This window comes from Phascolarctos cinereus, unplaced genomic scaffold, assembly GCF_003287225.1.
Source record: "Phascolarctos cinereus isolate Bilbo 61053 unplaced genomic scaffold, phaCin_HiC Scaffold_3;HRSCAF=262, whole genome shotgun sequence".
In the NCBI taxonomy this organism is placed as follows: Eukaryota; Metazoa; Chordata; class Mammalia; order Diprotodontia; family Phascolarctidae; genus Phascolarctos; species Phascolarctos cinereus.
Window position 1 is genome coordinate 244,242,283 of NW_027555736.1, and position 23,807 is coordinate 244,266,089.

General features: G+C 37.3%; 1 protein-coding gene across 1 annotated transcript in view; it reads right to left on the reverse strand.

Moving 5' to 3' along the window:
• LOC110203827 (uncharacterized) overlaps positions 1 to 23,807 on the reverse strand; it is a gene marked incomplete at its 5' end in the record, with an annotated part of 49,075 nt that overhangs the window by 7,801 nt on the left and 17,467 nt on the right. The window contains one exon of the mRNA XM_078151652.1: positions 3,330 to 3,461. Coding sequence (XP_078007778.1) covers positions 3,330 to 3,461 — 132 coding nt within the window. The remainder of the gene's footprint in view (positions 1 to 3,329; positions 3,462 to 23,807) is intronic.

Here is a 23,807-nt window from a genome sequence, read left to right on the forward strand (position 1 = left end):
TTTCATATACTTCCCTACTTTGCAAATACATTTTCCCCCAAAAAACACTTAATCCAAGTGCTATTTTTAGGGCTCAGCTACCACAGCACATCTTTGAAGAAGACTGGGACAAAGGGTAGGAGATATGCATTCAGAAAGTTAAATAAGAGCTTTAAGCTACAATTTGAGCAGGAAAAAAAAACAAGCAAACTTGCCTATTCCTATGGAAACCAATATAAAGTCCAACTACATTGCTATATAATATTCTATGATATTGATGAAAGCTATTCAAGAAACTAGACAGGGTTTCCATGGTTGCATCCTACCCATGCCTCATATTGCGGCTGGACACTACCATTAGGCCACAGACTACATTCCACAATGTAGTATTGTCAACAAGCTTCCTAAAGGACTTGCTAGTTCTCTGGCTTCATTTTTAAGCCTCTTCGTTCATGACTGTTTTGCAGATCTAAAGTTCTATAGCCCTCCTGCATGGTTTTAAATGTTTCAGAACCCAAATCCACTAAGGAATTTTGAGGGTAAGCCTGAACCTGATGGGATGCACAAGGAAATCAACATAAAATCAGAATTCAAGTAGACAAATTCAGGCCTTCTGAAAAATTCACACATAGCCACCTAGTGAAGGAACAAATTGTCTAGTGGCTTAAGTTTTGTTTTTTTTAATTACAAAGAGATTCTGAGGTTTATGACCAAAATCTCTTCTCAGTAAGCTCTAGAGATATCTAATGATGATGATGAGGATGATGATAACAACGACAATAGTAATAATAACTACCATTTATATAGTGCTTTAAAGTTTGTAAAACACTTTAGAAATATTGTCATTGAGAGAACTTACTTTTCTATTATAATAATAATTATTAAATTAGGATTAAGGTTTTTCATTTCTATTTCCTAATTTGGCACTGGCCCTTGTAGTTCATTCAGCCTAATCCTTGGGGTACATGGTCCCTGATCTTGGGAGGGACCCTACCCAACTAAGAGACCTTAAATTTGTTTATATTGCATTCCAGCCCTAAAGCATTAAGCCCATGTCCTTGAACTCCTTCACTGGAAACCTAGCTCATGAAGGAGAAAACCAACCAGAGTGGTCTAGATGGAGATGGATTCCTTTGTCCAGATTGCTGGAGGCAGCTGAGTCTCATGACCAAGTCAAGTTCTCAGCAGGAGGAGCTAAACTTTAGCTGCTAAAGGCTTTCAGCCCACCTTCTCACTTGAAAGTCCACCTCCTAATTAATTCTTCACCAATCAAAGTTGATTCTCACCTATCAGGCACGCTCCCTTTTCTAACAGTATATCAAAGCATTCTGTATCTCCATGAGGTGCTTTTGGTTACAGACAGCACCCGCTGACTATCTATTTGATGATTACCAGTAAGCCTAATTAGTAAGTTGATTATTAGTTACCCAGAAACTCTGCCTTTTGGGCTTTTCATTCATCTCATCATTTTATCCTCATAACAATCCTGGGAGGTAGGTGCTATTATCATCCCTAGGTGTTATTATTATCCCCATTTTACAGATGAAGAAACTGAGGCAAACAGAGGTTGCCTGGGGTCAAAAGCTAGTAAGCGTCTGAGACTAGACTGGAACTCAGGTCTTTCTGACCCCAGAGTCAGCAAGGACTCTTTCACTGAGACATATAGGTCCCTTTCATGGAACCTTGGGATTTCATGGAGAACAAGCAGAAAGCCACTCTCTTAGAGCATTTGGAGGTGTATACGGCACAGGTTGCAGAAATCAATAATATTACTCAATTATCAGCAATTCTACCAAGCAAAAACTTAAAAGAAAAGACACAATACTTAGGTAGCTGCTGTATGATCAGCTAAAATGGAATAACCACAAAGGCAACGGATAAAACATATCAAAGCAACTTTTACCCTCAGATGAGGAATGCACTAGTCTGAAATAAGAGCAGCAGGTCAGTTAGCCTGTCATGGCAGTGACTGAAAATTGGATAACTCTTTTTCAGTTGTGTCTAACTCTTTGTGACCCCTTTTGGGGTCTTTCCTGGCAGAGATACTAGGCTGGTTTTCCATTTCCTTCTCCAGCTCATTTTACAGATGAGGAAGCTGAGGCAAACAGGCAAACTTGCCTAAGATCACACAGCTAGAAGGGTCTGAGGCCAGATTTGAACTCTGGTCTTCCTCACTTTAGGCCCAGTGCTCTGTTCACTGTATTACCTTGCTGCCCCATATTGCTGGAAGGGGCAGCTCTTCTGTCTACCATTCTCTTCTATGTGTTGTCTTGTCCTCCCGAATAAAATGTAAGCTCCTTGACAGCAAGGACTACCATGCTTCTTGTTTGTATTCTGAGCTTAGCCCAGCGCCTAGAGCATAATAAGCACTTAATAAATTTGTGAGGTGATGCTACTCATAATTTTCTCATTCTCCATAATGTTTTATAAATGAGATTGAACTCATAAGTGGTACTGCATGTCTTTGCAACAGCTTTCTTCATGAGAAGGAGATAAGTCTTTGCTGCCTGTGGTGATTTCTGGACCCTTTGGGCTTCCTGCTTTGACAGCAGTTTTGCAGGTGTCGTCTCCAAGCAATGGTAATAAAGTCAAAGTCATTATTTTTGTTCATTTCCTATTTTTCAGATTTGATAGCCTGTTTAAATAGATTCTCATCTTTCTCCTTTCTCCTCATTTTGTATTGATTTTGGCTTTTGCTCTACATAATCAATATTATGTCTAAACACAAAGAGATGATTCTGAAATGGTTCCTGAATTGGCAACTAGACCTTTTCTGTGTTAAGATATAGTCCATTTTAGATTTTCCAATTAAGACAATGAGGCGAAGGGCTTAAAAAACAGCCAGGCTCTTCATAAACCTCTCAAAAAATACAACAATAGAAATACTAATAGAAGAAAAGCTTTTAAAAATATCTCTATAAAAATAAAAGTCAAACAAACAGAAAATGAAAAAAAAAGTGCTCACAAAATGTTTAAAATGGAGCAATGCAAAAAACTAAAGCACCAAAAAGAATAGAGATGGGAAAAGAACTAGGACAGAGGATTCCAAGACAGACCCTTCAATGGATGCATTAGTCATTTAAGCAAATTAATCCAAAATGAACATGGTATGAAAATGAGAAAGCCAAATTAAAGTCACTTGTAAAAGTACCCAAAAAAATCCAAAACCAAAATCCAAACCCAAACATGGGAATTACTAAAGTTAAAATAAAAGATTTTTGAAAGATCAAAAAGATTTTGAAAATAGTAGTTAGCAAGTTGAGGCACAGCCACTGACCAGTATGTTTTTCTTTCACATTTACCAAGCAAGAATTTTCCCTGAAAACTCTGTATGTAAATGAGCCACACACCTCTCTCTGAAGAGTCTTCTTGTCTTTTCCTAGCAGTACTGCATGGTCAGTACGAACTGGGTAGGCTCCACTTTTGAAGTACTTCACAAGGTTTGGAGAGGCAACAGCTTCAAGGGGTGGGTCAAAAGGGGACTGAAAAGAGAAAGGACAACCTCAGTATGTGAGCCTTTAACACCAGCCTTGTGGATAGAACTAAAAAATGACCATCCCACCACACTCACTCAAATGGGAAACAAGAAACGTCAATGCTCTTCCCTGATAACCTAGAACACCTTATTAATGATCCCCCAAAGCAGTCTAGCCATGACTATCAGTAAAGAGTCTTTACCTTCTTTCTGAGAAAGAAGATTGAACATTTATCTTGTGTGAACGTACCTGTTTGCTTGCTGCCTCCCCCTTTAGAATGGGAGCTCCTTGAGGGTAGGGCCCTGTCCTGTGCCTTTCTTTGAATCCCCCATGCTTAGATAGTGACAGACATATAGTTGGCACTTAATAAATGCTCGTTGACTTCACTTGACCTACAAATGAATGTATCTACCTAGATAGATTTAGGGAGTATAAGGACCACGAAAATTTATTTTTAAAAATCTGAGGAAAATTTGTCTAATATCCAATAAAAGTTTTGTAATGACATTAAGCCAAAGTGGTCAACCATAAAGATTTCCTATTATTTTGGTTACTAGGCAGATGCCATTTTATTTCAGAGGATCATAGGATTTGAAACTGGAAAGGACGTTGGGGGCGGGGGGGGGGGAAGTGAGAGATCATGTGAGAAAACTGAGGCCCAGAAATGTGAAATGGATTGCTTACTTTGGTCAACATCCATCTAATTTAACTGGAAACTTTGACATTATATAGCTCATGGTTATATCACTGTTATTATTACTATCGTCATCATAAGCAGCAGCGGCAGCAGGAGCACCATCGTTGTTATGAGCCACAGTTTTGTATCTGTCTGCTAACTTGCTAAGATATAGTTTTTCCTTTATTACAAGAGCACCCCCTCATGTCCAATAAGGGGAAGAACAATTTCTAAACTCAGTTATATTAACTTTTTGTTGAGAAAAAGTTTATGAAACTAAATTACAAGGGAAAATATTCTACTATCAGTTAAGTAGCCATCAGAAGAAGATAAATTGATCATTTGAAACTTGATGATACAAAAATTTGAAACCCCAAAATATACTTTCTTAGTTATCAGTTTTCAAGAGTTTAAGCTTATTAACGCCTAATACAATTGTAATGACCAATAGTGGTACTAGAAAACAGACACTCAAACAATCCTCTCAGACAGTAGAGTAGCACAAAACGGAGCATAGATTGCATTCTCAGATTACATTCAGCTGTGGCTGATTTTCCTTAAATGGTCTTGTTCGTTACAAATCAATCGGACACATCCCAGGGCTCTCTGCCGCACTCTGACCTGAGTGACCCCAAGGAGAAAACTCAGGGCTCTGCTGTTGCTGCTGTTATTGTCGCTCAGTCATTCTGTCCATGGGGTTTTAAGGCAGACAGTAAAGTGGTTTTCCATTTCCTACTCCAGGATGTCCCCATTCTGCAGATGAGGAAGCAAGGCAAATAGGAGACAAGTGCCTTGCCTAGGATAATGCAGCCAGTAAGTGTCTGAGGAATACTCTGAACTTAGATCTGCCTGCCAGTATTTTAAGCACAGACATCAGTAGGAGTACCAACTAGAGATGGGAGACCAGATAATACAGATCAAAAGGAAGCAAGACCCCACCATTTAAGAGTGCTAAAGTGGCAGGAAGCTGATGGTGACAAAAGTTCCAACTCAGGAAAGGCTGAAAATATGAGTAAATAGAAGATGATACTGACAATAAAGAAATTCTATAGAACCAGGGATGTCTAAAACACAAAGAACATAATAACTTTCTAATGTCTGCAGATAAAAGAGAGGGGAGGGGAGACAGAAAGAGAGAGAAACAGAGAGACAGAGAGAGGAAATACAGAAGGAAAGAAAGAGAAAAGAGAAAAATGTTTCATTTGTATCCCTGAACAAATGTCACTGAATAGTAGAGCTCTGGGGAACATTAGAGGTCACTGTTTTGTGGACAAAAAAACAGTCACACAAGTAGCAATACTGGGATTCTAAGTTAGGTCTCCTAAGACTAAGACTGGGTAGCATTCTTTCCCCTATATTATGCTTTCTCTAAACAAAGAACCATCCAGAAACACTGAATCAGTAAGGACCTCATAGGGGATTAAGTCTAATTCCTATCTCAAACACAAATTCCTCCAACATTATTCTTGTCAAGGGGCCATCTATACAGTGCTTCAAAATTTCCAGTGACAGAGAGCTCAGTTTTCTCTTTACACTGAGTCAAAACATGCTGCCTTGTAGCTTCCTAACTTTTCCTTTTGGCACTAAGTAGAACACCACTTTCTGATAACAACCCTTTAAATATTAGAATTCGTAAAAAAAAAAATTCTCCTAAATTATCCCTTCTCCAACCAAACATTCAAAGTCACACTGAAAGTTAGTAACAGTATCAGGACTTCAACCTCAATCTTCTTGAATCCTAACGCAATCCTTTTTCAAGGGGTAGGGAATAAAATCTGTGTGTTATCTCTTCCTGGTAACTTCGATTAATATTGGATATTCTTTCTTCTAGTACAATCCTAGATTAAATAATAGACTTAAAACATTTGAGGTTGAATTTCAATTTTTTTTAAATGAACACATGTTTACAGTATATCTGATTAACTGGTAACCTTAAAGTAGGATGTCATTGACCTTCCCCTTAATAGGGTGAGGAATAGAGTTAATATTTTCAGCTTTTTAACCTCCTTTTTCCTTGCCACTTGTCCAAGAGGATATTTTGTTACTGAGTTCTAGGGCATTTTGTTGAGAATATGAGATATAAAATACATTAAGGAGGTGGATGAGACGATTTCTACCGTTAGAATTAGTTACAGTCATAAAACATATCATAAGTAATGAAACAAAATTAACTCAGATTTCATTTTCATTAGAAGAAAATGTTTCATTATTAATTGCTTTAGAGTACTGATTAATGAAGCCAAGGATTTTATTGGGGCAAGAATTCAAAGAATCTTAACTCTAATGACTTTTACTATGAAGAAGAAAAAGAGTTGTGAAACACACGATCTCATCAGTTATGGGGAGGTGGACATCCAATAGAACATTTGTTTCTTTTCCAATGAGAACATAAGGTAAAACCCCAACCAAATTTGCAGGAAACTATTGCACAATGGTATATCTTGTAAAGATGTGGAAAGTAGGTGGAAAAAAGTCAGAGTACCTGACTCAGCACTGCAATGTTTTTCCTAGATGTGTGAGAAAAGAGATGCTTCATTTTTGTTATCAGGATCTGACATAGCTCTTTTCATTGGCTAGTAACACACTTTCCTGAATCTAGTTGGCTTGAAAACTCATCTGCCATTCCAGAGGTAACAGAAGCTTCCAACGGATCTTCTGGTGATACAGCTGGTTCTGCGAGGAAACAAATATATGTCAGTAATGAGGAGGAGGCCACAAGGTCCACATAGATTCGACAGCAATGTCTTCAGAGCGGTTCCACTGCAGTCTCTTTCTCACTATTTAGCAAGTTCTCCTAGGAGGTGCCCCAGGTGAACTGTGCTGTTGGAGCCAAGAAGGCGGCCTTTGCTTCTAAAAAGATGATGAAAACACAGTGTTTACATTGAAACGGTTGTAGTAATTTATGTTTATACACACATATGTGTGTGTATATATGTATATGTATGTATATTTACACATGTACATACATACATATCATGCCACCTAGTTGCTCATATATAAAAAGATAAATACATAAATCATATTAAGTAATTATCTTAACATGTACGGTTGGGTTAGAGGTATTGATTGTTGTTCATCTTTCATTATCAGAGAGCACCAGTGACATCAGGAGGGTGATGTCTTAACATGCAAGTAAATTGGATTGAAGTGAGACAGAGCTGTGCAAAATCATCAGCCCCACTCTCTGCTCCACAATCATCAGAATTCTGGGCAAGGCAGGTCAAGACCACTGGAGGTGGCTCTGGATGCACTAGGAGATGTTGGCCTTTTTAAGCTAAGCTCTTTCCCAGGTTACAGTTTGTCTCAGGCAACACCCATTCAGTGATTACGGCTAGGTTATAAATGAGGCAAAAGATGGCTTACTTTGCCTTCACAAAAGAATCCATCTGGAAGTGGAAGATCCTCAGAATTTCTGGGCAGAACAGAAAGTGCCTATTAAATTAGGGTAGGCCTCTATCGCTAAAACAAGTAATATCTGAAAGGAATAACATCATTCATTTACATCTGTGTTCTAATTAATCAGTTCCTGAGAACAAAATCTTGCTTGTCATGTAAAATTTGCTGGATGAGAAGAAAACGCATAACACAATCTGGGGATTATATAATTTAAACTGGGATTTTGTCTAGGAGGGAAGGCTTGCGTGTGAAGCTTAATGACAATCCCTAAGCTGGTAGAGAGCAACTGGGCATCACTTTCAAGAGGAAGGAAGGTGACAAAGAAATGAAGGTGGGGGGAAAGGGTAGAAAGAAGAGGTTTCCTGAACATAAATTTTACCTCCTTCACAATGTAGCATAGGTCCATCCCTGTTTAAAATGTATACATTTGTGAGCTACCATGTTTATTTCAGTATATGACTGCTCCAACTGAGGCATTTCATTACAACTCTGGAGGGGACTTTGTGCTGGCCTCTTTGGGATGGTCCCATGAAAGATTCTTTGATTCCTTAAGGCAGGTATCCTTGATTAAGGTAAAATGGGGAAGTATTGAAATTCGTGTTCTTTTAATGGGACTGAACTTGAAGAGGGCAAAAGAATGGATTAAACGGTCCAGGTATCCCTAGAAAATTTGGTGCTGTAATAAAGCAATGTATGTCTTTGGTGTCCTCTCCATTTCCTTTCCCCATGTGGTATCCAGTGCCCCAGAATGCCCCCAACCCTCACTGTCAGACCTCACGTTGTCCTACTCTCTCCAAATCATCTCTCTTCCAACCTTTACTCAAAGCCTTGTTCAGGCCCAAAGATACTAATAGATCCTTGCTGTATCCTAAAGCAATGCTAAACTAATTTATTCTATTATGCTAATGACTATTAAGGTAATACTGTTCCCAGCCTAAGGAATTTGCAAGATAAATCCAACAGATATGATTCTAGTACTATACAGTGAGTGAAGGGTAAGAGTGGGGTGACAGATTGAGACATTTGGCTTCTGGTGCCAGTCCCTCAAATACTGATGACTTAATAATACCTTTCTATTATTTAATCTTTTACTCTTCACAGAATCACTTCAAGGTATTATCAACTTGTCTAATTTGATCCTCCTCATACTGCTATGAGATAGAAAGGGAAGCTTTTATTACTTCCCATTTTTTGGCTGAGGAAACTAAGGCTCAAAAGTTATAACATTTGCCTAGAGTTATACATCACATAGGTACCTTGCTACTCTGACCCTATAGATTGTGATGTATTCTTTGAGGACATTCTTTTTCATTTTTCTATGTTCCCATTCTATAAATCTTTTCTGCTCCAAAGACAAACTTTTCTTATTGAGCGTTTCATTGATTTTGCTACAGAGAAAAAATATAGATGTGGAGTATTATGTCCGCTAAAATGTGTTGACTATATCAGAAAAGTCCCAATATAACTCAGTTGTCCTATATGGCAGGTTTTACACCTATCTCCAAAAAACAGTGCTATAAAACATTAACTGAATAATTTTTGGAGCCTTTATAATGTCTACAACATAGTATTTATTTATTTATTTTAATTAGTAAAATTTTTTATTATTAAATTTAAATAAAAATAAGAAAAGAAAAAAACCAACTTAAATACTAAAACTAAAATAATAATACAAAATAAGAAAAGAAAAAAACATTGTCATGTACACAGCAGAACGTGACAGAGGATTCAAAATATACAGCAATAAATTTCCATTTCAAGGAAGCCTATATAATAAATACTACTCATTGTGTTCAGATGTCCATCTTTTCTTTGCTCCTTATAAGTTTTCTTTTGTTCTCTGTGTACTTTTTAACTTTCTTTTTTTTCCCCCCTTCTTTCCCACCCCATCCCCTGAAGGCTACAATTAAGCACCAATATGTGTTTCTGTGTGTATGTACATATGTACATACATACATATATTTTTATAATATCCATACATAGACACATACACACATATGACTATATAAGAACTATAAAACAGGAAGCTGCTTGCAGATCAGATCACCCAGCTGTGATTTTCATGGCTACATGTCTCTTACCTTTTTTCAAACTACTCTTACAATGGACGTAGAGCCTTGTAAATAGAAGTATATGATGTACTATGCTTTATCTAGAAGATAAAGAAGTCCAAAATTTTTACTGTATAAGGTAAAACAGAAAAATGCAAATCCAAGGCCAATCCGTAGAAGCATCCTGTGTCTTATTAAATGACTGCACTGCTATGCCAGTAGAATGTTAACCTTCAAAGTAATGGTTGCTGAGTGATGATATCATAAGGATCAGCAGTCAGGAAACTTGCAGTGATTTCAACTCAATTCAATTCAACAAATAACTATTAATTGCCTGGAATGTGGCTAGGGATACTGGATTGAGTAAAATACTAAGGATCTTGATCCATATTATGATTCACTATTACATGTGTGGGCATGAACACATCACTTCTTCTCTCTTTCATCTGTAAAATGAGAAGTATCGAGTAGAATAGGTTTGAAACCCCTTCTAGCTTCAAGTTCTGTATTTAACTATCTTTGGCCTCAATGGGCTTGCAATCAAGTTAGAGGAAAATAAGATAAATACACAAAAGTCTTTAACACATCATATAACATATGTCAAAGACAGTTAAAAACTGAGTGCCATGGTTTTTCAGAGAAGAGGGATTATATCAACTTCAGAGGATCAAAGAAGTCTTCACAAAGGAAGCAGAACTTGAATTTTGAAAGATGGGAAAAATATCAGTTAGATATAATGGCTTTTCATGTAATCAAATTAAAACCATAAGTAGTTTCACTAAATTGTTTCTCTTAACAAGGCTTAAAAAGATGCTTTAAAAAAGCATCTAACTGACCCATTAAAATTCAAAACACAAGAAAAGGAGAAAATTGTGTTTGGATCTTTCTACCTTTTAAAAAATTATCTTTCCACTAGAAAAAAACAAAATAAACAACAAAAAACCTAAGCCCCCAATGTGACAACATAAAAATGGTTGTACATGCACACTCACCCTTCCATTATTTACCGAATGACAAAAGAGCACACAAATTAACAAGGAAGCACCAACAATGTCCACTGTATTTAAATGCTGTGAAGCTGTTTGGGATTATCTTCTTTTATTTAGTAGACATCAGTCTGTAATTGCTCTTTGGTCATGTTCTTTGGCAGGAATGAGATAAGTAGGCTTTTCCTCATTCTCTGTGGCTCATTATACCCTCAACATGGAAAATCTCCTGAATCTTAGGAATGGCGCATGTCTAGGGGTTCCCCAAAGGGAGGGTTCCATCTAGAAAAGATACTCATTGTAACAAGTAGTTATCAAGTATTGCTTTCTTCCACCACAAAGCAAATGCTTAAAACAAACAAGATTCAAAATTGAGCATTAAGAGAGAATTAAAACATGAAACAATGACCTCGCAACTAATTTACTCCCCAGGAGGGAAAGGTAACTATGGAACTGATGAACAGATATTTCACATTCACCTCAGATCAGAATTCTCTGAGTTATGAAGTTGAAAATTTTTGGCCTACCAGGTATAGCTCTTTGGCCCCCTGCAGACATAGAATGCTCCTGGGCATAGTGCCCTGATATATCCATCCCCCTAGCTAACATCACATATCACTCCTTGAGAAGGCCATCTACATCTCTCCCAAATTCCAGACTTAACTATCTATTGGATATCTCAAATTGTCTGTCCCACAGACATCTCAAACTCAACATGTCCTAAACAGAATTCATTATCTCTCTCCTCCCAAGCCCTATGATAAAGTTAAGACTATGTCATATTATATTCAAATATAATTGCGTCACAAAGCATAACCAATAATGTAGCAATTATTCTTACATTTGTAATCACAAAACTATACTGAATTACCAATTCAACAATTAAAATATACTATCAAAGGTACCACCATCCTTCCAGTCATCCTGTTTTGAAACCTACGTGTCCTCCACACTCCCATATCCAACCACTTGTCATGACCTGTCCATTCTAACTCTGTAACATCTCTCCTACGTATTTTCTTCTCTCTTTTGGCACAGACATCATCCTAATCAGTCCATCTCCCAACATACGCCATTTTCACTGGCTATCCCCTATGCCTATAATTCTCTTCTTCTCCATCTCTGTCTCCTGTCTTCCCTGGCTTCCTTCAAGTCTCAGTGAAAAGCCCAACTTCTACAGAAAGCCTTTCTTCATCTCCCTTTCCTGATTCCCCCTTAATTCTAATGCTCTCCCTCTGTTGATTGTCTTCAATTTATCCTGAATATATCTTATTTGTACAGAATGGTTTGCATATTCTCTCTTCCATAAGACTGTGAAAAAGGAGGGTAGGGACTGTCTTTTGCCTTTCTATCAGGGCTTAGTATAGTGCCTAACATATTAATTAGGTGCTTCATAAATGCTTACTGATTGAATGACTCCCTGAGAAGATGTTGCAGAAATCACTTTCTACTCACCATCTTTTACAGCTGGTGAAATGGCTGAAAATTAAGTAGAGCATGCCTACAGTCAGACTTAGATGTAGTGAGCAATTTAAACAACCACCAATCAGCACACTGGGTGTAGCCATGAAAGGGTTAAGACCTTCAAGGGCTTGTTTCCACTCTGGGTGGCATGTCATCTAGTAAAGAGAAGCCAGAGACTTCATAAAGCATAGCTGGAACCAGCCCACAGAGCGCCAGGTGTCGGGTTAATTACATTTTCCATCAAACTGCAACACAATTTTTCCATCAGTTTTTGGTGAATAATGAATTTCTTCTCTAATAATATGTTTGGGGGTTTATTGAATGTTAGACTTTTGTACACATTTGCTTCTAAATCTTCATTATCTAATCTATTCCTCTGACCAGACTTCTATTTTCAGTAAATATCAGAACTTTCTGGTAATTTCTGCTTTCCGGTATTGAGATCTCTCAATGCCATTATTTCACAATTTTTTTTTACATTAATTCCTTGCTGTCCTTGACACTTGTCCATAGGAATTCTGTTATTTGGTCCACTTCTATAAAATATCTCATTCATATTTGGATTCATATTATGCTAACTACATTTTGCAATCTTTACTATCTCATCCTGGCTAAGCCATTAACATTGAATACCTCTCCAATTGTTTAGATCTGGCTTCATTTTTGTAAAAAATTTTGTAATGGTATTAGTGTAAGTCCTTTGTGTCTCTTTGTAGATTAATTTCCATATATCTAATTATATCTTATATCTTGCTACTTTGCTGAAGCTATTTATTAGTCCATTAGGTTTTTAATGATTCTCTTGAGTTTCCACATAACACATTTTATCACCTGCAGAGATACTTTAATCTCTTCTTTCCCAGTGTTTATTCATTTTTTTCTTGTTTTATTGCTATAGAGATAATATTTCTAAAGTAATGTCCAATAATAATGGGGACTGTGGACATCCTTGCTTCATTCCTGATCTTTTAGGGAAAATGTCTAGTATTTGTTCATGACAAACAAAACTAGCTTTGGTTTAGAGAAAAATGCTTTTATCAGTGTTAAGAAAAATCATTCCCTTCTTATATGCTTTAGTATTTTTAATAGAAATGAGATTTTTCTTTACTGATACACTCATATGACTTTACTTCCATTATTAATATTATTTATTATTGTTGGACCATTTACTAATAAAATTACTATTTTCATATTGCTAGAATATAAATCGGCCAAAATAATTAATCTTTTTGATACATTGCTATTATTTATTTTTAATAGCTTTTCATCAGTGTTCATTAGTGTTACTATCTGTAGTTCTTTTGCTTTGCCTTATCCACCCTGAATTGGGCCTCAGGATCATACTCTTTTCATTGAAAGAGTCAAGTGCTGTTTTGGGCAGGGCTTGACTCAAACAAGTCCCTTGGTAGTTTTTGTTCAATACTGGAACAAAATGAGACACTCAAATCACTCAACTGTTAGGAGAAGGTGATTTATTTAGCCACAGAAGGAAAAGGAGATTCAACAGAGACAAACCCTGAAGTCACCCAGAGGTGATTCAGCTGAATAAAGATCCCCTTGCAGATTTCCAACATAACAGACATCCTGGAGTAGTTTACCATTTCCTTTTCTAGCTAATTTTACAGATGTAGAAACTGAGGCAAACAGGGCTAAGGCACTTAGCCCAGGGTCACACAGCTAGTAAAAATCTAAGGACAAATTTGAACTCAGGTCATCCTGACTCTAGGCCCAGTATTCTACCCACTGCACCACCTAGCTGCCATAATACAACAAAGATAACGTTAATTTGTGATTTTCTAAGTCAACATGAGGCCAGAAAGGATCTGCTTCTATTTGAAGTTGACACCACTGAATTTTAGACCTCTGGTTGGTTGTCACACCAATGGCAAATCTGTCACATGAGTCATTCACCAGACTCAACTTGTTATCACAAGGCTATACTTCGTCTTATGAATATCACTGCTACTACTTTTAAAGAATTATTTGGAGTCATAGCATTGCCATCTTTTTAACATTGTATTGGAAGGTAAAGCCTGGGTAAGGTAAATTGGGACACTAATTCATGGTGGGATTGTGAACTGATCCAATCACTTTGGAGAGCAATCTGGAATTATGCCCAAAGGGTTATTAAACTGCCTATACACACCCAGCAATACCACTACTACCTCTATTTCCAAAAATGATTAGGGGAAAAGGAAAAGAATCTGTATGTTCTAAAATGTTTACAGCAGCTCTCTTTGTGGAGACAAAGAACTAGAAATTGCAAGGATGCCCATCAATTGGGGAATGGCTGGACAAGTTGTGGTATATAATTGTGATTGAATACTACTGTGCTATGAGAAATGATGAGCTCGATGATCTTGGTAAAATAAGAAATTTTTTTTAAAAGTAAAGCCTGGAAATGAGAGCTAGGCAAGGACTTAGTGAGGGGAGGAGAATGGTTCATATGGTATGTACACAAGCAACCACCACTAAAAGCATATTTGAACCCTGCAATTCTGGTTTCCCTGACCTTGAAACACCCTCAAGAATCCTGCCCTTCTGCCCTCAGTTTGAAAAACATTTGTTTGGAAACAGTTATGTGTAGCTGATCCTTTCTCTGCCCCACTTACCCCCAAGCATTCACTTCTGTTGTAGCCTTGTTAAAAGTGAGTCCTGTGAGTAATGATTTTATTTTATCTCTTAAACTCACTAATTGAAACTTCCCTAAAGTTTTAATAATTCTGTGCATTCAAGTATAGGGGAATTTTATGTATTTCTTCCATCTCTGTCACAATTTTTTTTTAACGCTTGTGGTTAACTACCCATGTAGACATAAAATTCCTATATGTTTGTCTAAGCTCACTGGTATTGATATATTAATTTGTTCCGGCCAATTATCTCTTTAATGTGTCAGTATTTTGGAATTTCATTTCCATTGAAAGTGACAGTGATATGTGAATTCCATTCTTCTAGTGGGAAAGGTGAAAAAAAGTAGGCTTTATTTTCCTTTCTAACTTTTTTTTAAACACAGGCCCCATGGTAAAGTAGATAGAGTGAATTTGGAATAAGGCAGATATGGGTTCAAGTCCTTTTTTCATACTTAATAGCTGTATGAAATGAGCAGTTCTCTAAGACTAAAACTTATGGCTAAATTGAGAGTTCCCACACAGGTAATAAACTGTGTATACTACAAAGTAAAATGAAAAATAAGTCATTACCTGGAGGCGGCAGAGTATAGTGGAAAGAAAGCTAGATTATGAGCAAAAGGACTTAGGTTCAAATTCAAGCCTGCCACTTGTTCCATCAGTAACTTTAGACAAGTTACTATGAGTCAGTTTCCTCATCTGCTTGGTGAGGCAATAGGGGTTAAGTGACTTGCCCAGAGTCGCACATCTGGCAGACCAGATTTGTCTGAGACCACATTTGAACTCAGGTCCTCCTGGCTCCAGGGCTGGTGCTCTATCTACTGTGCCACCTAACTGCCCCCTCAGTTTCCGCATCTGTAAAATAAGGGGGTTAAGATACATGTTCTGTGAGGCTCCTTTCCGCTATAAGTTACTGCCAATAGCTAATTCAATTAATTTAGATTCTAAAATGAACTGAATTTTTTTTAGCCTAAATGACCTTATTTGGCCAGTTACATTGGGCTGAAATTATACTTCATCATAATCATGTAGTTCTACACAGGCAGACCAAATCAATGAAGCAAATACCTGTGTCTGTAAATTTCAATCAAAACTACCACTGAAAGATAAAGTGATTTGTTTGAATCTTTGATCCAAACAGATGGGTAGTTGTAGGTAAGTAGTAAATGTGAATTCACTTAATCAGCCCACATATGCAACCTTAGAACTGTGTAGACACAAACTAACTGTTGGATTGACTTTTTCACATTAAAACCTTCAGATTTTATTTGTTTTAAAAACCTTCCCAAGAAAAAGCTGTTAAATAAGACAGACTCACAATATTTTAGTCTTAATACAAATTAGCAATCTAGACCAAAACTGAGGTCTCTATTATGGTTGTAGAGCAAGGATTAGACACAACTCATTTTGTTCTTGATGAAGGTATCTGGGCCTGCAACAAAACTATTTCTCTCAGTTTGGGTTCTTTGGCTTCCGTTTGTAAAGAAATTGTAACTTGGAATTCATGAACCTTTATTTCCATGGCAACAATTATAGTAAAAGTATGACTTCAGTGAAATATTACACATGAAGACAGAGAAGGAAATGTGTTGGCTTTTTTTTTTACCATAAACCTCTGGACTAAAATAATAATGTAGTCTTGTGAAAACAGATGAAGATCTGGATGTTTAGATGTTAGAGTAAGCTTTGAAACTTTCCTAAAGTTTTAATAATTCTGTGCATTCAAGTATAGGGGAATTTTATGTATTTCTTCCATCTCTGTCACAATTTTTTTTAATGCTTGTGGTTATCTACCCATGTAGACATAAAGTTCCTATATGTTTGTCTAACCAAGTTCAATATAGTTTGAATTTGTTTTTTAAAATGAAGGCCTCCAGATGACAAAAGATAAAAATAGATAACTGCATTCATTTTATGGGCATTGATAGCCTGCAATTTTTCTTTTCAATAGGGTAGCTAGATAGCACAGTAGATAGAGTGCCGGGCCTGAACTCAGGAAGATTCACCTTCCTGAGTTCAAATCTGGCCTCAGACATTTCCTAGCTGTGCAACGCAAGTCACTTAATCTTGTGGGCCTCAGTTTCCTCATCTGTAAAATGAACTGGGGAAGCAAATGACAAACTACTTTAGTATCTTTGCCAAGAAATCCTCAAGGGGGTCACAAAGAAGTGACGAACGACAGTGTTTTTGACAAATCCCTGTTCAGGGGCAGCTAAGTGGCCCAGTGGATACAGCACTGGTGCTGAAGTTAGGAGGACCTGAGTTCAAATCCAGCTTCAGACATTTGACTCTTACTAGCTGTGTGACCCTGGGCAAGTCACTTAATCCCAACTGCCTATGACAACAAAACAAAACAAACAAACAAAACAATTCTTGTTCATTCCTTCTGACCATTTAACTATAGGGGAATTGCTTCTATTCTTATATATTTTGCTAGTTTCCTGTGTATTTTGTTTAGCATCCCTTCTGGGATACCCCTCAATTTACATTAGCAGGTTACATCCCCAGGATGTGTCGGCTACTTTGGGTTCTAGGAGTAATCCTATAGTACTCCTAAACTGATAGCATATGAGCCCCCACCAATGTCCTTCTCATTAACAGTTAGCCAGTAGACAGAATTAGGTAATTCTTTCGATGGCATGGTACAAAATATTCTTCCCACAAACTTGTGACACATTCTTCTATACATAGACACAAACAGAAATGTCTATGACCTGAGGAGGTCCAAGGGTTCTATATATCCCTAAAATATTCAAAGCAGCACTATTTAAGGTGGCAAAGAACTGGAAACCAATCAGGTACCCATTGACTGAGGAATGATTAAACAAATCACAGTACATTAATGTGATGGAATTTTACTACACTGTATGAAAAGATGAACATGAACAATCCAGAGAAGCTTGGGAAGGCTGAAAGGAACTGGTACAGAGTGAGGTAAGAAGCAGGAACACATTGCTACCACGATATTTTTTTTCACAACATAAAGATATATTGAAACTAAAATCCAAGAAGAAAAATTGGATAGAAAGGGATATGTCTAATTTGTCTGAGGAGCAAAGGTACAAAAATAACAACATTTCAAGTCATCCATGACTGTGGTCTTGCTTCCCTCCCTTAGGCTCCTGGAGATGATTAGTGTGGGCTGGACCTGTCCCAGAAAGCCAAAGGCAGGATGGCAGCTGCATTTCCTCCTTCCATTTTATTTTGAAGTTAGAATTCCCAGCTTAAGGCAGAGGAGCTGGCATTAAAGGGCCAGGCTCCTGAGAAAATGAGAGACCTAAAGAACACTTTTAAAGAAAGAATTTCAACAAAAAAAATAGGATACTGTCATTATAGTGATCAAGCTTGTTCTTCAACAAGACTAAAAAATATACCTCTCCCTTCGCTAGAAAAGTAGATCTATAGGTGTGGCACATTGTATATTCTGCCAGACCTGTGTTGATGTGTTATTTAGTTGTGTTGAACTGCTGTTTTTCCCTTCTCTTTTACACACACACACACACACACACCACACTATACAGGTACATCTGTAGATATTTAGCTATATTATACCTATATCTACCGATACAGCTATATATCTCTACTACAGACATACAGAGATATAGCTATAGATACGTGTGTACACATATATATATATATGTATATATATTTATTTATACTGGTTTGCTGAGGAGGGCAGAAGAGAATAACATATACCGAAATGGAAGTTATGCAAAACCAAAAGTCATCAATAAAAACTATTAAGACAAAATAAAGTGAAAAAAAAATTCTCTTTGGAACATTTAGGGTAAGACATAGAAGATAAAGTTGTGTCCCTTTGGCTTTAGAAGTGAAAATACCCACATCAGGAGATCATCAGGCCACTGAAGTATTTGTCTGTGGAGGCCACTATCACATTCCAGAGCCATCTTTTTAAGTATGTTTGGGGAAAAAAAATTCTGGCATTTTTTCCTATTGTGGGCTTTGAAATTTGTCATATTGAAATATGAGAGATTTAAAACAGCCTTTTCATTTTCCATTTTGGGGGTTTCATGTGTATCTTTTTATTATCTTTTTATTTTATAAGTTTAATTTATTATATTAATTTTTATTGATATCTTTTTAATATCATCTATATCACCTACTATGTTCCTCTCATTCTCTCTCAGACGGCCATCCCTTATAAAGTATCAAGAAAGGAAAACAAATTCTGCAATCCTAAACAATGTGCATATGCAGTAAGCCATACCTATGGTCCCAGGAGATTCGCTTGAATTTTTCATGATTATTTTTAAATTATTTTTTATTTTTCTTTTAACATTTACAGATTTATCTATAGCTATGCTATAGCTAAAAAAAAAACCAACAAAAAATCGAAACAACATAATATTGAAAGGATAATGTTTGGAGTTCAGGTTCATTGGAATATCCTATACTGGGATATAGAGAATTAAATGGGACTCTATCTACTGCTTCTTGACATCTTTTTTTCCATTAAACACTTCTGACTACCACTTTTCCAAGTAGTTAAATACCATTTATATGTGAGGCACTATACTAGAGATACAAGGATAAAGCAAAAACAAAACAAAACAATAAGCTGCCCTTATGGACCTTGTGTTTTACACACATACTAAAAACAGGTAAATTTATGTAGTCTTTTTGAGGTTTACCAAACACTTCCCTCACAATGATTCTATGACTTTATCAATGCAAGTATTGTTTTCAGCAGTGTGCCTGTAAATGTTTAACAAAAAAAAAATGCATATTAATTTTTTAAAATTCAATCTGCATTATTATCATGTTTTCCATCATTTTCTTAAGTCTCGACAGTCAACAAAATAACAAATCAAGCCCTTATTTGTAGCATTTGCTCATTTCTGAGATGTAAATGCCCACACTAAAACTAAAAGGCTGGTTATCATGAACCAGTTTGAGCTGGCTCCAGTACACCTCTATTATCCTCATTTTATTGATGAGCAAACTGAGTCTTAGAGAGATTAAACACCTTGAACATGTTCACAAAGCTAGGACCTGTCAGAACTAGAAGTTGAACCCAGGTCATCTGGTTGCATGTCTAGGTCTCTTTTTAATACACCATGCTGTCTATAATTTAAATGTATATATTACCTCTCCTGAGGTTATTGTTAGTTTAAGCCTTCTCTGCAGTTATGGAATGAAACTAGGCATTATAAAGGCCTACTAAGATGATTGAAAGGTGTGTAAAAGACTCTCACTGTAGCAAAATAGCTTCCTCCTCTACCTTGGATAAAACCAGCTCTGAAAATACGATATGATACTTGTCTCGTCTTTGTCTGTTGCACAGACTACCTTATGAAATGGCACAGCGAAAGCTACAATCGAATGGACTGGTAATGCTGTATTTCTACAATATGAATCGGGTGGTATAAACCGATTGGCCTTTGAGTGCTCCAAGAGGACGTCCATTCTTTGTGTCCATATAGATCTCAGATTTGGAAAACAGTGACATTAACTCCAGAGATAAATAAAAAGAGTCAAGTAAATTGACAAGGAGTTCTTGTGATGTTTGCCTTATTGTCTTTAAAAATAATTTTTCTTCTGCTTTTCTTATGGTGTTTTCTTTGCCACTAGAGAGACAATGAAAAATTAATGGGAACAGTTCTAACAGGTCCATTATCAACAGCCCAGGTTCAAAGAGGGATGGCCACTTCTGTGCTGTCTGCAGTGATTATGCTTCTGGTTACCACTATGGTGTGTGGTCATATGAAGGATGTAAGGCATTCTTTCAAAGTGGCATTCAAAGTAGGAAAGCTTCATTAGATATATATTTCGTTGTTTTCATTTTCTTCAGTTAGTTTTCCCAGAATTTGTTATAACCATTTTGCTGAAGTTTCATAAAATCTTTCAACTAACTCTTTATGGCACAGAAATGCAAGAGAAGGAGTTTACTAGGTCTCCTCTCACGCTGGTCAAAGTCGATATTATGCTATGTAAGGAGACCTCTTTAATGTGAAAGATGAAAAATATTGCCAGTTTCCATCCTCATAACTGAGATATGAAATTGACAGAGGTTATTTTTTGTCATGGAAAATTTAAATATAATCCACATCAAGCAAAATTCATTTCAAGTCTCAGACAAACTCAATTAGATTCATTTTCTTTGGGAAGCCCTGATTGAAGGAAGGAAGGAAACAAGAATTTATTAAATGTTGTTATGTGCTAGGTAACTGTGCTAAGCACTGGGCATACAAAGAAAAGCCTAGACAAAAACAGGAAATATGAGACATAAAGATGAGGAAGAAGAGAATTCTAGGCAGGGAAAATGCTTGGAGTCTGGAGATGCAGCACTGAAGGATGCTAGTGTCTCTGGATCCCAGAGCACATGGGGACATGTAAGAAGAAAATGTATATGTAAGATACGTAAGAAGTAGAAAGGTGGCAAGTCATAGAGAACTTTCTAAATCAAGCAGTGGATTTCTATATTTGATCTTGGAGGTAATAGGGAGCCACTAGGTTTCATTAACTAGAGGGTGACATGGTCAGATTTGCACTTTAGGAAGATTAATTTCATAGCTGAGTGGAGAAGGGACTGGAATGGAGAGAGATTGGAAGCAGGGAGGATTAGCCAGCAGGCTGCATCATCAACACGGACTAATAGTCCAGGCACTAGGTGATGATAAAGGTGAAGTGATTTGCCTGTAGTCCCACAGTGTATGTTGGGGGGAAAAATCAAACTGAAGTCTTCCCGACTCCAAATTCATTCTGGAAAGGAAAATCAGAGTAAGGGAGTGGAAGCCTTTAAACGCAGACTAAAGAGCTTGTATTTTATCCTTGTGTCAGTGGAATGTTTTCAAGAAGGAACATGACATGGTCAGATCTTTAATGTGATATGGTTATTTGCACTGAGGTGTGGAAGATGAGGGACGCAGGGGGATCAGTAGGGAAGTGTGTAGAGTGGTCTGGTTCATTTACTCAATAAGCATTTATTAAGTGCCTGCCATGTGCCAGGCACTGTGCTAAGTGCTGGGAATACAAAAAGAAGCAAATGACAGTCCCTGTAGTCAAGGAGTTCACAATTAAGTGATGGTGAGGGTCTGCTCTAGGATGGAGCCATGTGAGGGAAGAGGAGAGGGATGTGAGCAATGCTGTGGAGATGGAATGGACGGGACCTGGAGACTGCCTGGGGATGGCCAGTGAGTTAGACGCAAGAATCAATAATCATTCCCCGCTTACACACTGAGGTGACTGGAAGGATGGTGGTGCCTTTAGACGTACTGTTTGATTTTCAGGTGCAGATGACATGGGAAAAGAGAGTTCAAAAGAGAGAATCTGAACTCACGGAAAAATGTCACCAGGGTAGAAAGTGAATAAGGACACCTTGGTGGTGCAGTGGATAGAGCACTGGGCCTGGAGTCAGGAAGACTCATCTTCCTGAGTTCAAATGCAGCCTCAATGCAGCCTCAGATACTTACTTGCTGTGTGACCCTAGGCAAGTCACTTAACACTGCTTGCCTCAGTTTCCTCATCTGTAAAATGGGCTGCAGAAGCAAATGGCAAAACACTCCAGTATCTTTGCCAAGAAAACCCCAAATGGGGTTACAAAGAGTCTAACAGGACTGAAACAACTGATTAACAACAAAAGAAAGTGAATAAAAGGGCCAAATGAAGTAGGAACTGAGAAGAGGATGTTGGAGTTAGCAGTTAACTCATAGCCAGTATTGTTCAAAATATAGAATGAGTGTCTGAAAACCAAAACCTGAGCCAGGAATCATGGTTCACACCAGTTATCCTTGCTACTGGAGAAGTTAGAAGCAACCTAAATGCTCATCAAAAGGCGGATAGGTAAATACACTGGTGTTTAAATAAAACGGAATACTGTGACATCAGACAGACAAGTGCAAGGAATGCATGAAAAGTAATTGTCTCATGCGGTCCTCCCAACCATTCTTCAAGGTGGGTTCCATAACTAGATTCTTTCCTTATTTTGATGCACTTCCTTTTCTCGTGTAAGGGAATCTTTTGATTTCTAGCATAATAGAAAAATGTTATATATATATTTTATTCACAGAATTAGGATGCTAAAATAGGTGACAAGACATTGATCTCTCATGCCCGTGCTAGCTCTAATCATCAATACTCATGGTAACTCACTCTTACACATTACATCTTCATTGTTTGCAAAGTCCTTTACATAAATTATCTCATTTTGCTCTCATAACAATCCCCTGAAATAGGTACAATAAGTATTATGTTCTCTTTCACAGATTTGGAAACTGAGACTTAGGGAGATTAAGTGATTGACCTGTTTTTATATTGCTAATAAATAAGCCTGAGAGGTAGGGTTCAAACCCGAGTCTTCTTGACTCCAAGACCACAGATCATACAATGTGAACTCCCTTAGTTTCCTTTCTTTCAACTTCAGAATCTCTTATCTTCTTACTCTTGTCCCTGAACAAGGATACCTCCTCCCTGCCAAGGCTAACCCTTGAACATATGCCTTTGATCATATATTTTCTAGTCTACAGGATGGCCTTATTAAGAGGAATCATCCTTCCTTGTCTCGCATCTTCAATTTTTTTGGTTCTCCACTGATTTCTTTCTCTGACTATAAACATTCTCAGGTTTCCCTTATCATTTAAAAAAAAAAAGAAGAAACAAAGAAAAATCTTCTCCAGGGTCTGCTATCCCCTCAAGCTACTAGGCTATTTCTCTCTTTCCCTTCAAAGCTAAACTAGCCCACTAATGGTTTTCTGGCTTCTAGTTTTCCCCCTTTCCAATCCATCTTCCACACAGCTTCTAAAGCAATATTGCCTGAAGGACTGCAATTCTAAGGCACAGTCTGACTACATTTCTTCCTTCTCCCCTGGGTCCAAACTATTTTTTCAGCCTTATTCCATGTTTTTCTCTTTTATGCACTCTACTTTCCAACCACACTGACCTACTAAATCTTCCCTGAACTCTTGCCATTCCAGTGGTACCTACACTCTAGAATCTCCAAGCTCTCCAATCCAGCCTTAGACACTCAGTAGCAGTGTGATCCTCTGCAGGGCACTTAAGCTCTTTCTGCCTCAGTTTCTTTCACCTATAAAATGGTGATACTAATAACACCTAACTGCCAGGGTTGTTTTGATGATAAAATATTGGTAAGGCTCTTTGAAAACCTTAAAGTACCATATAAATGCCAACTATCA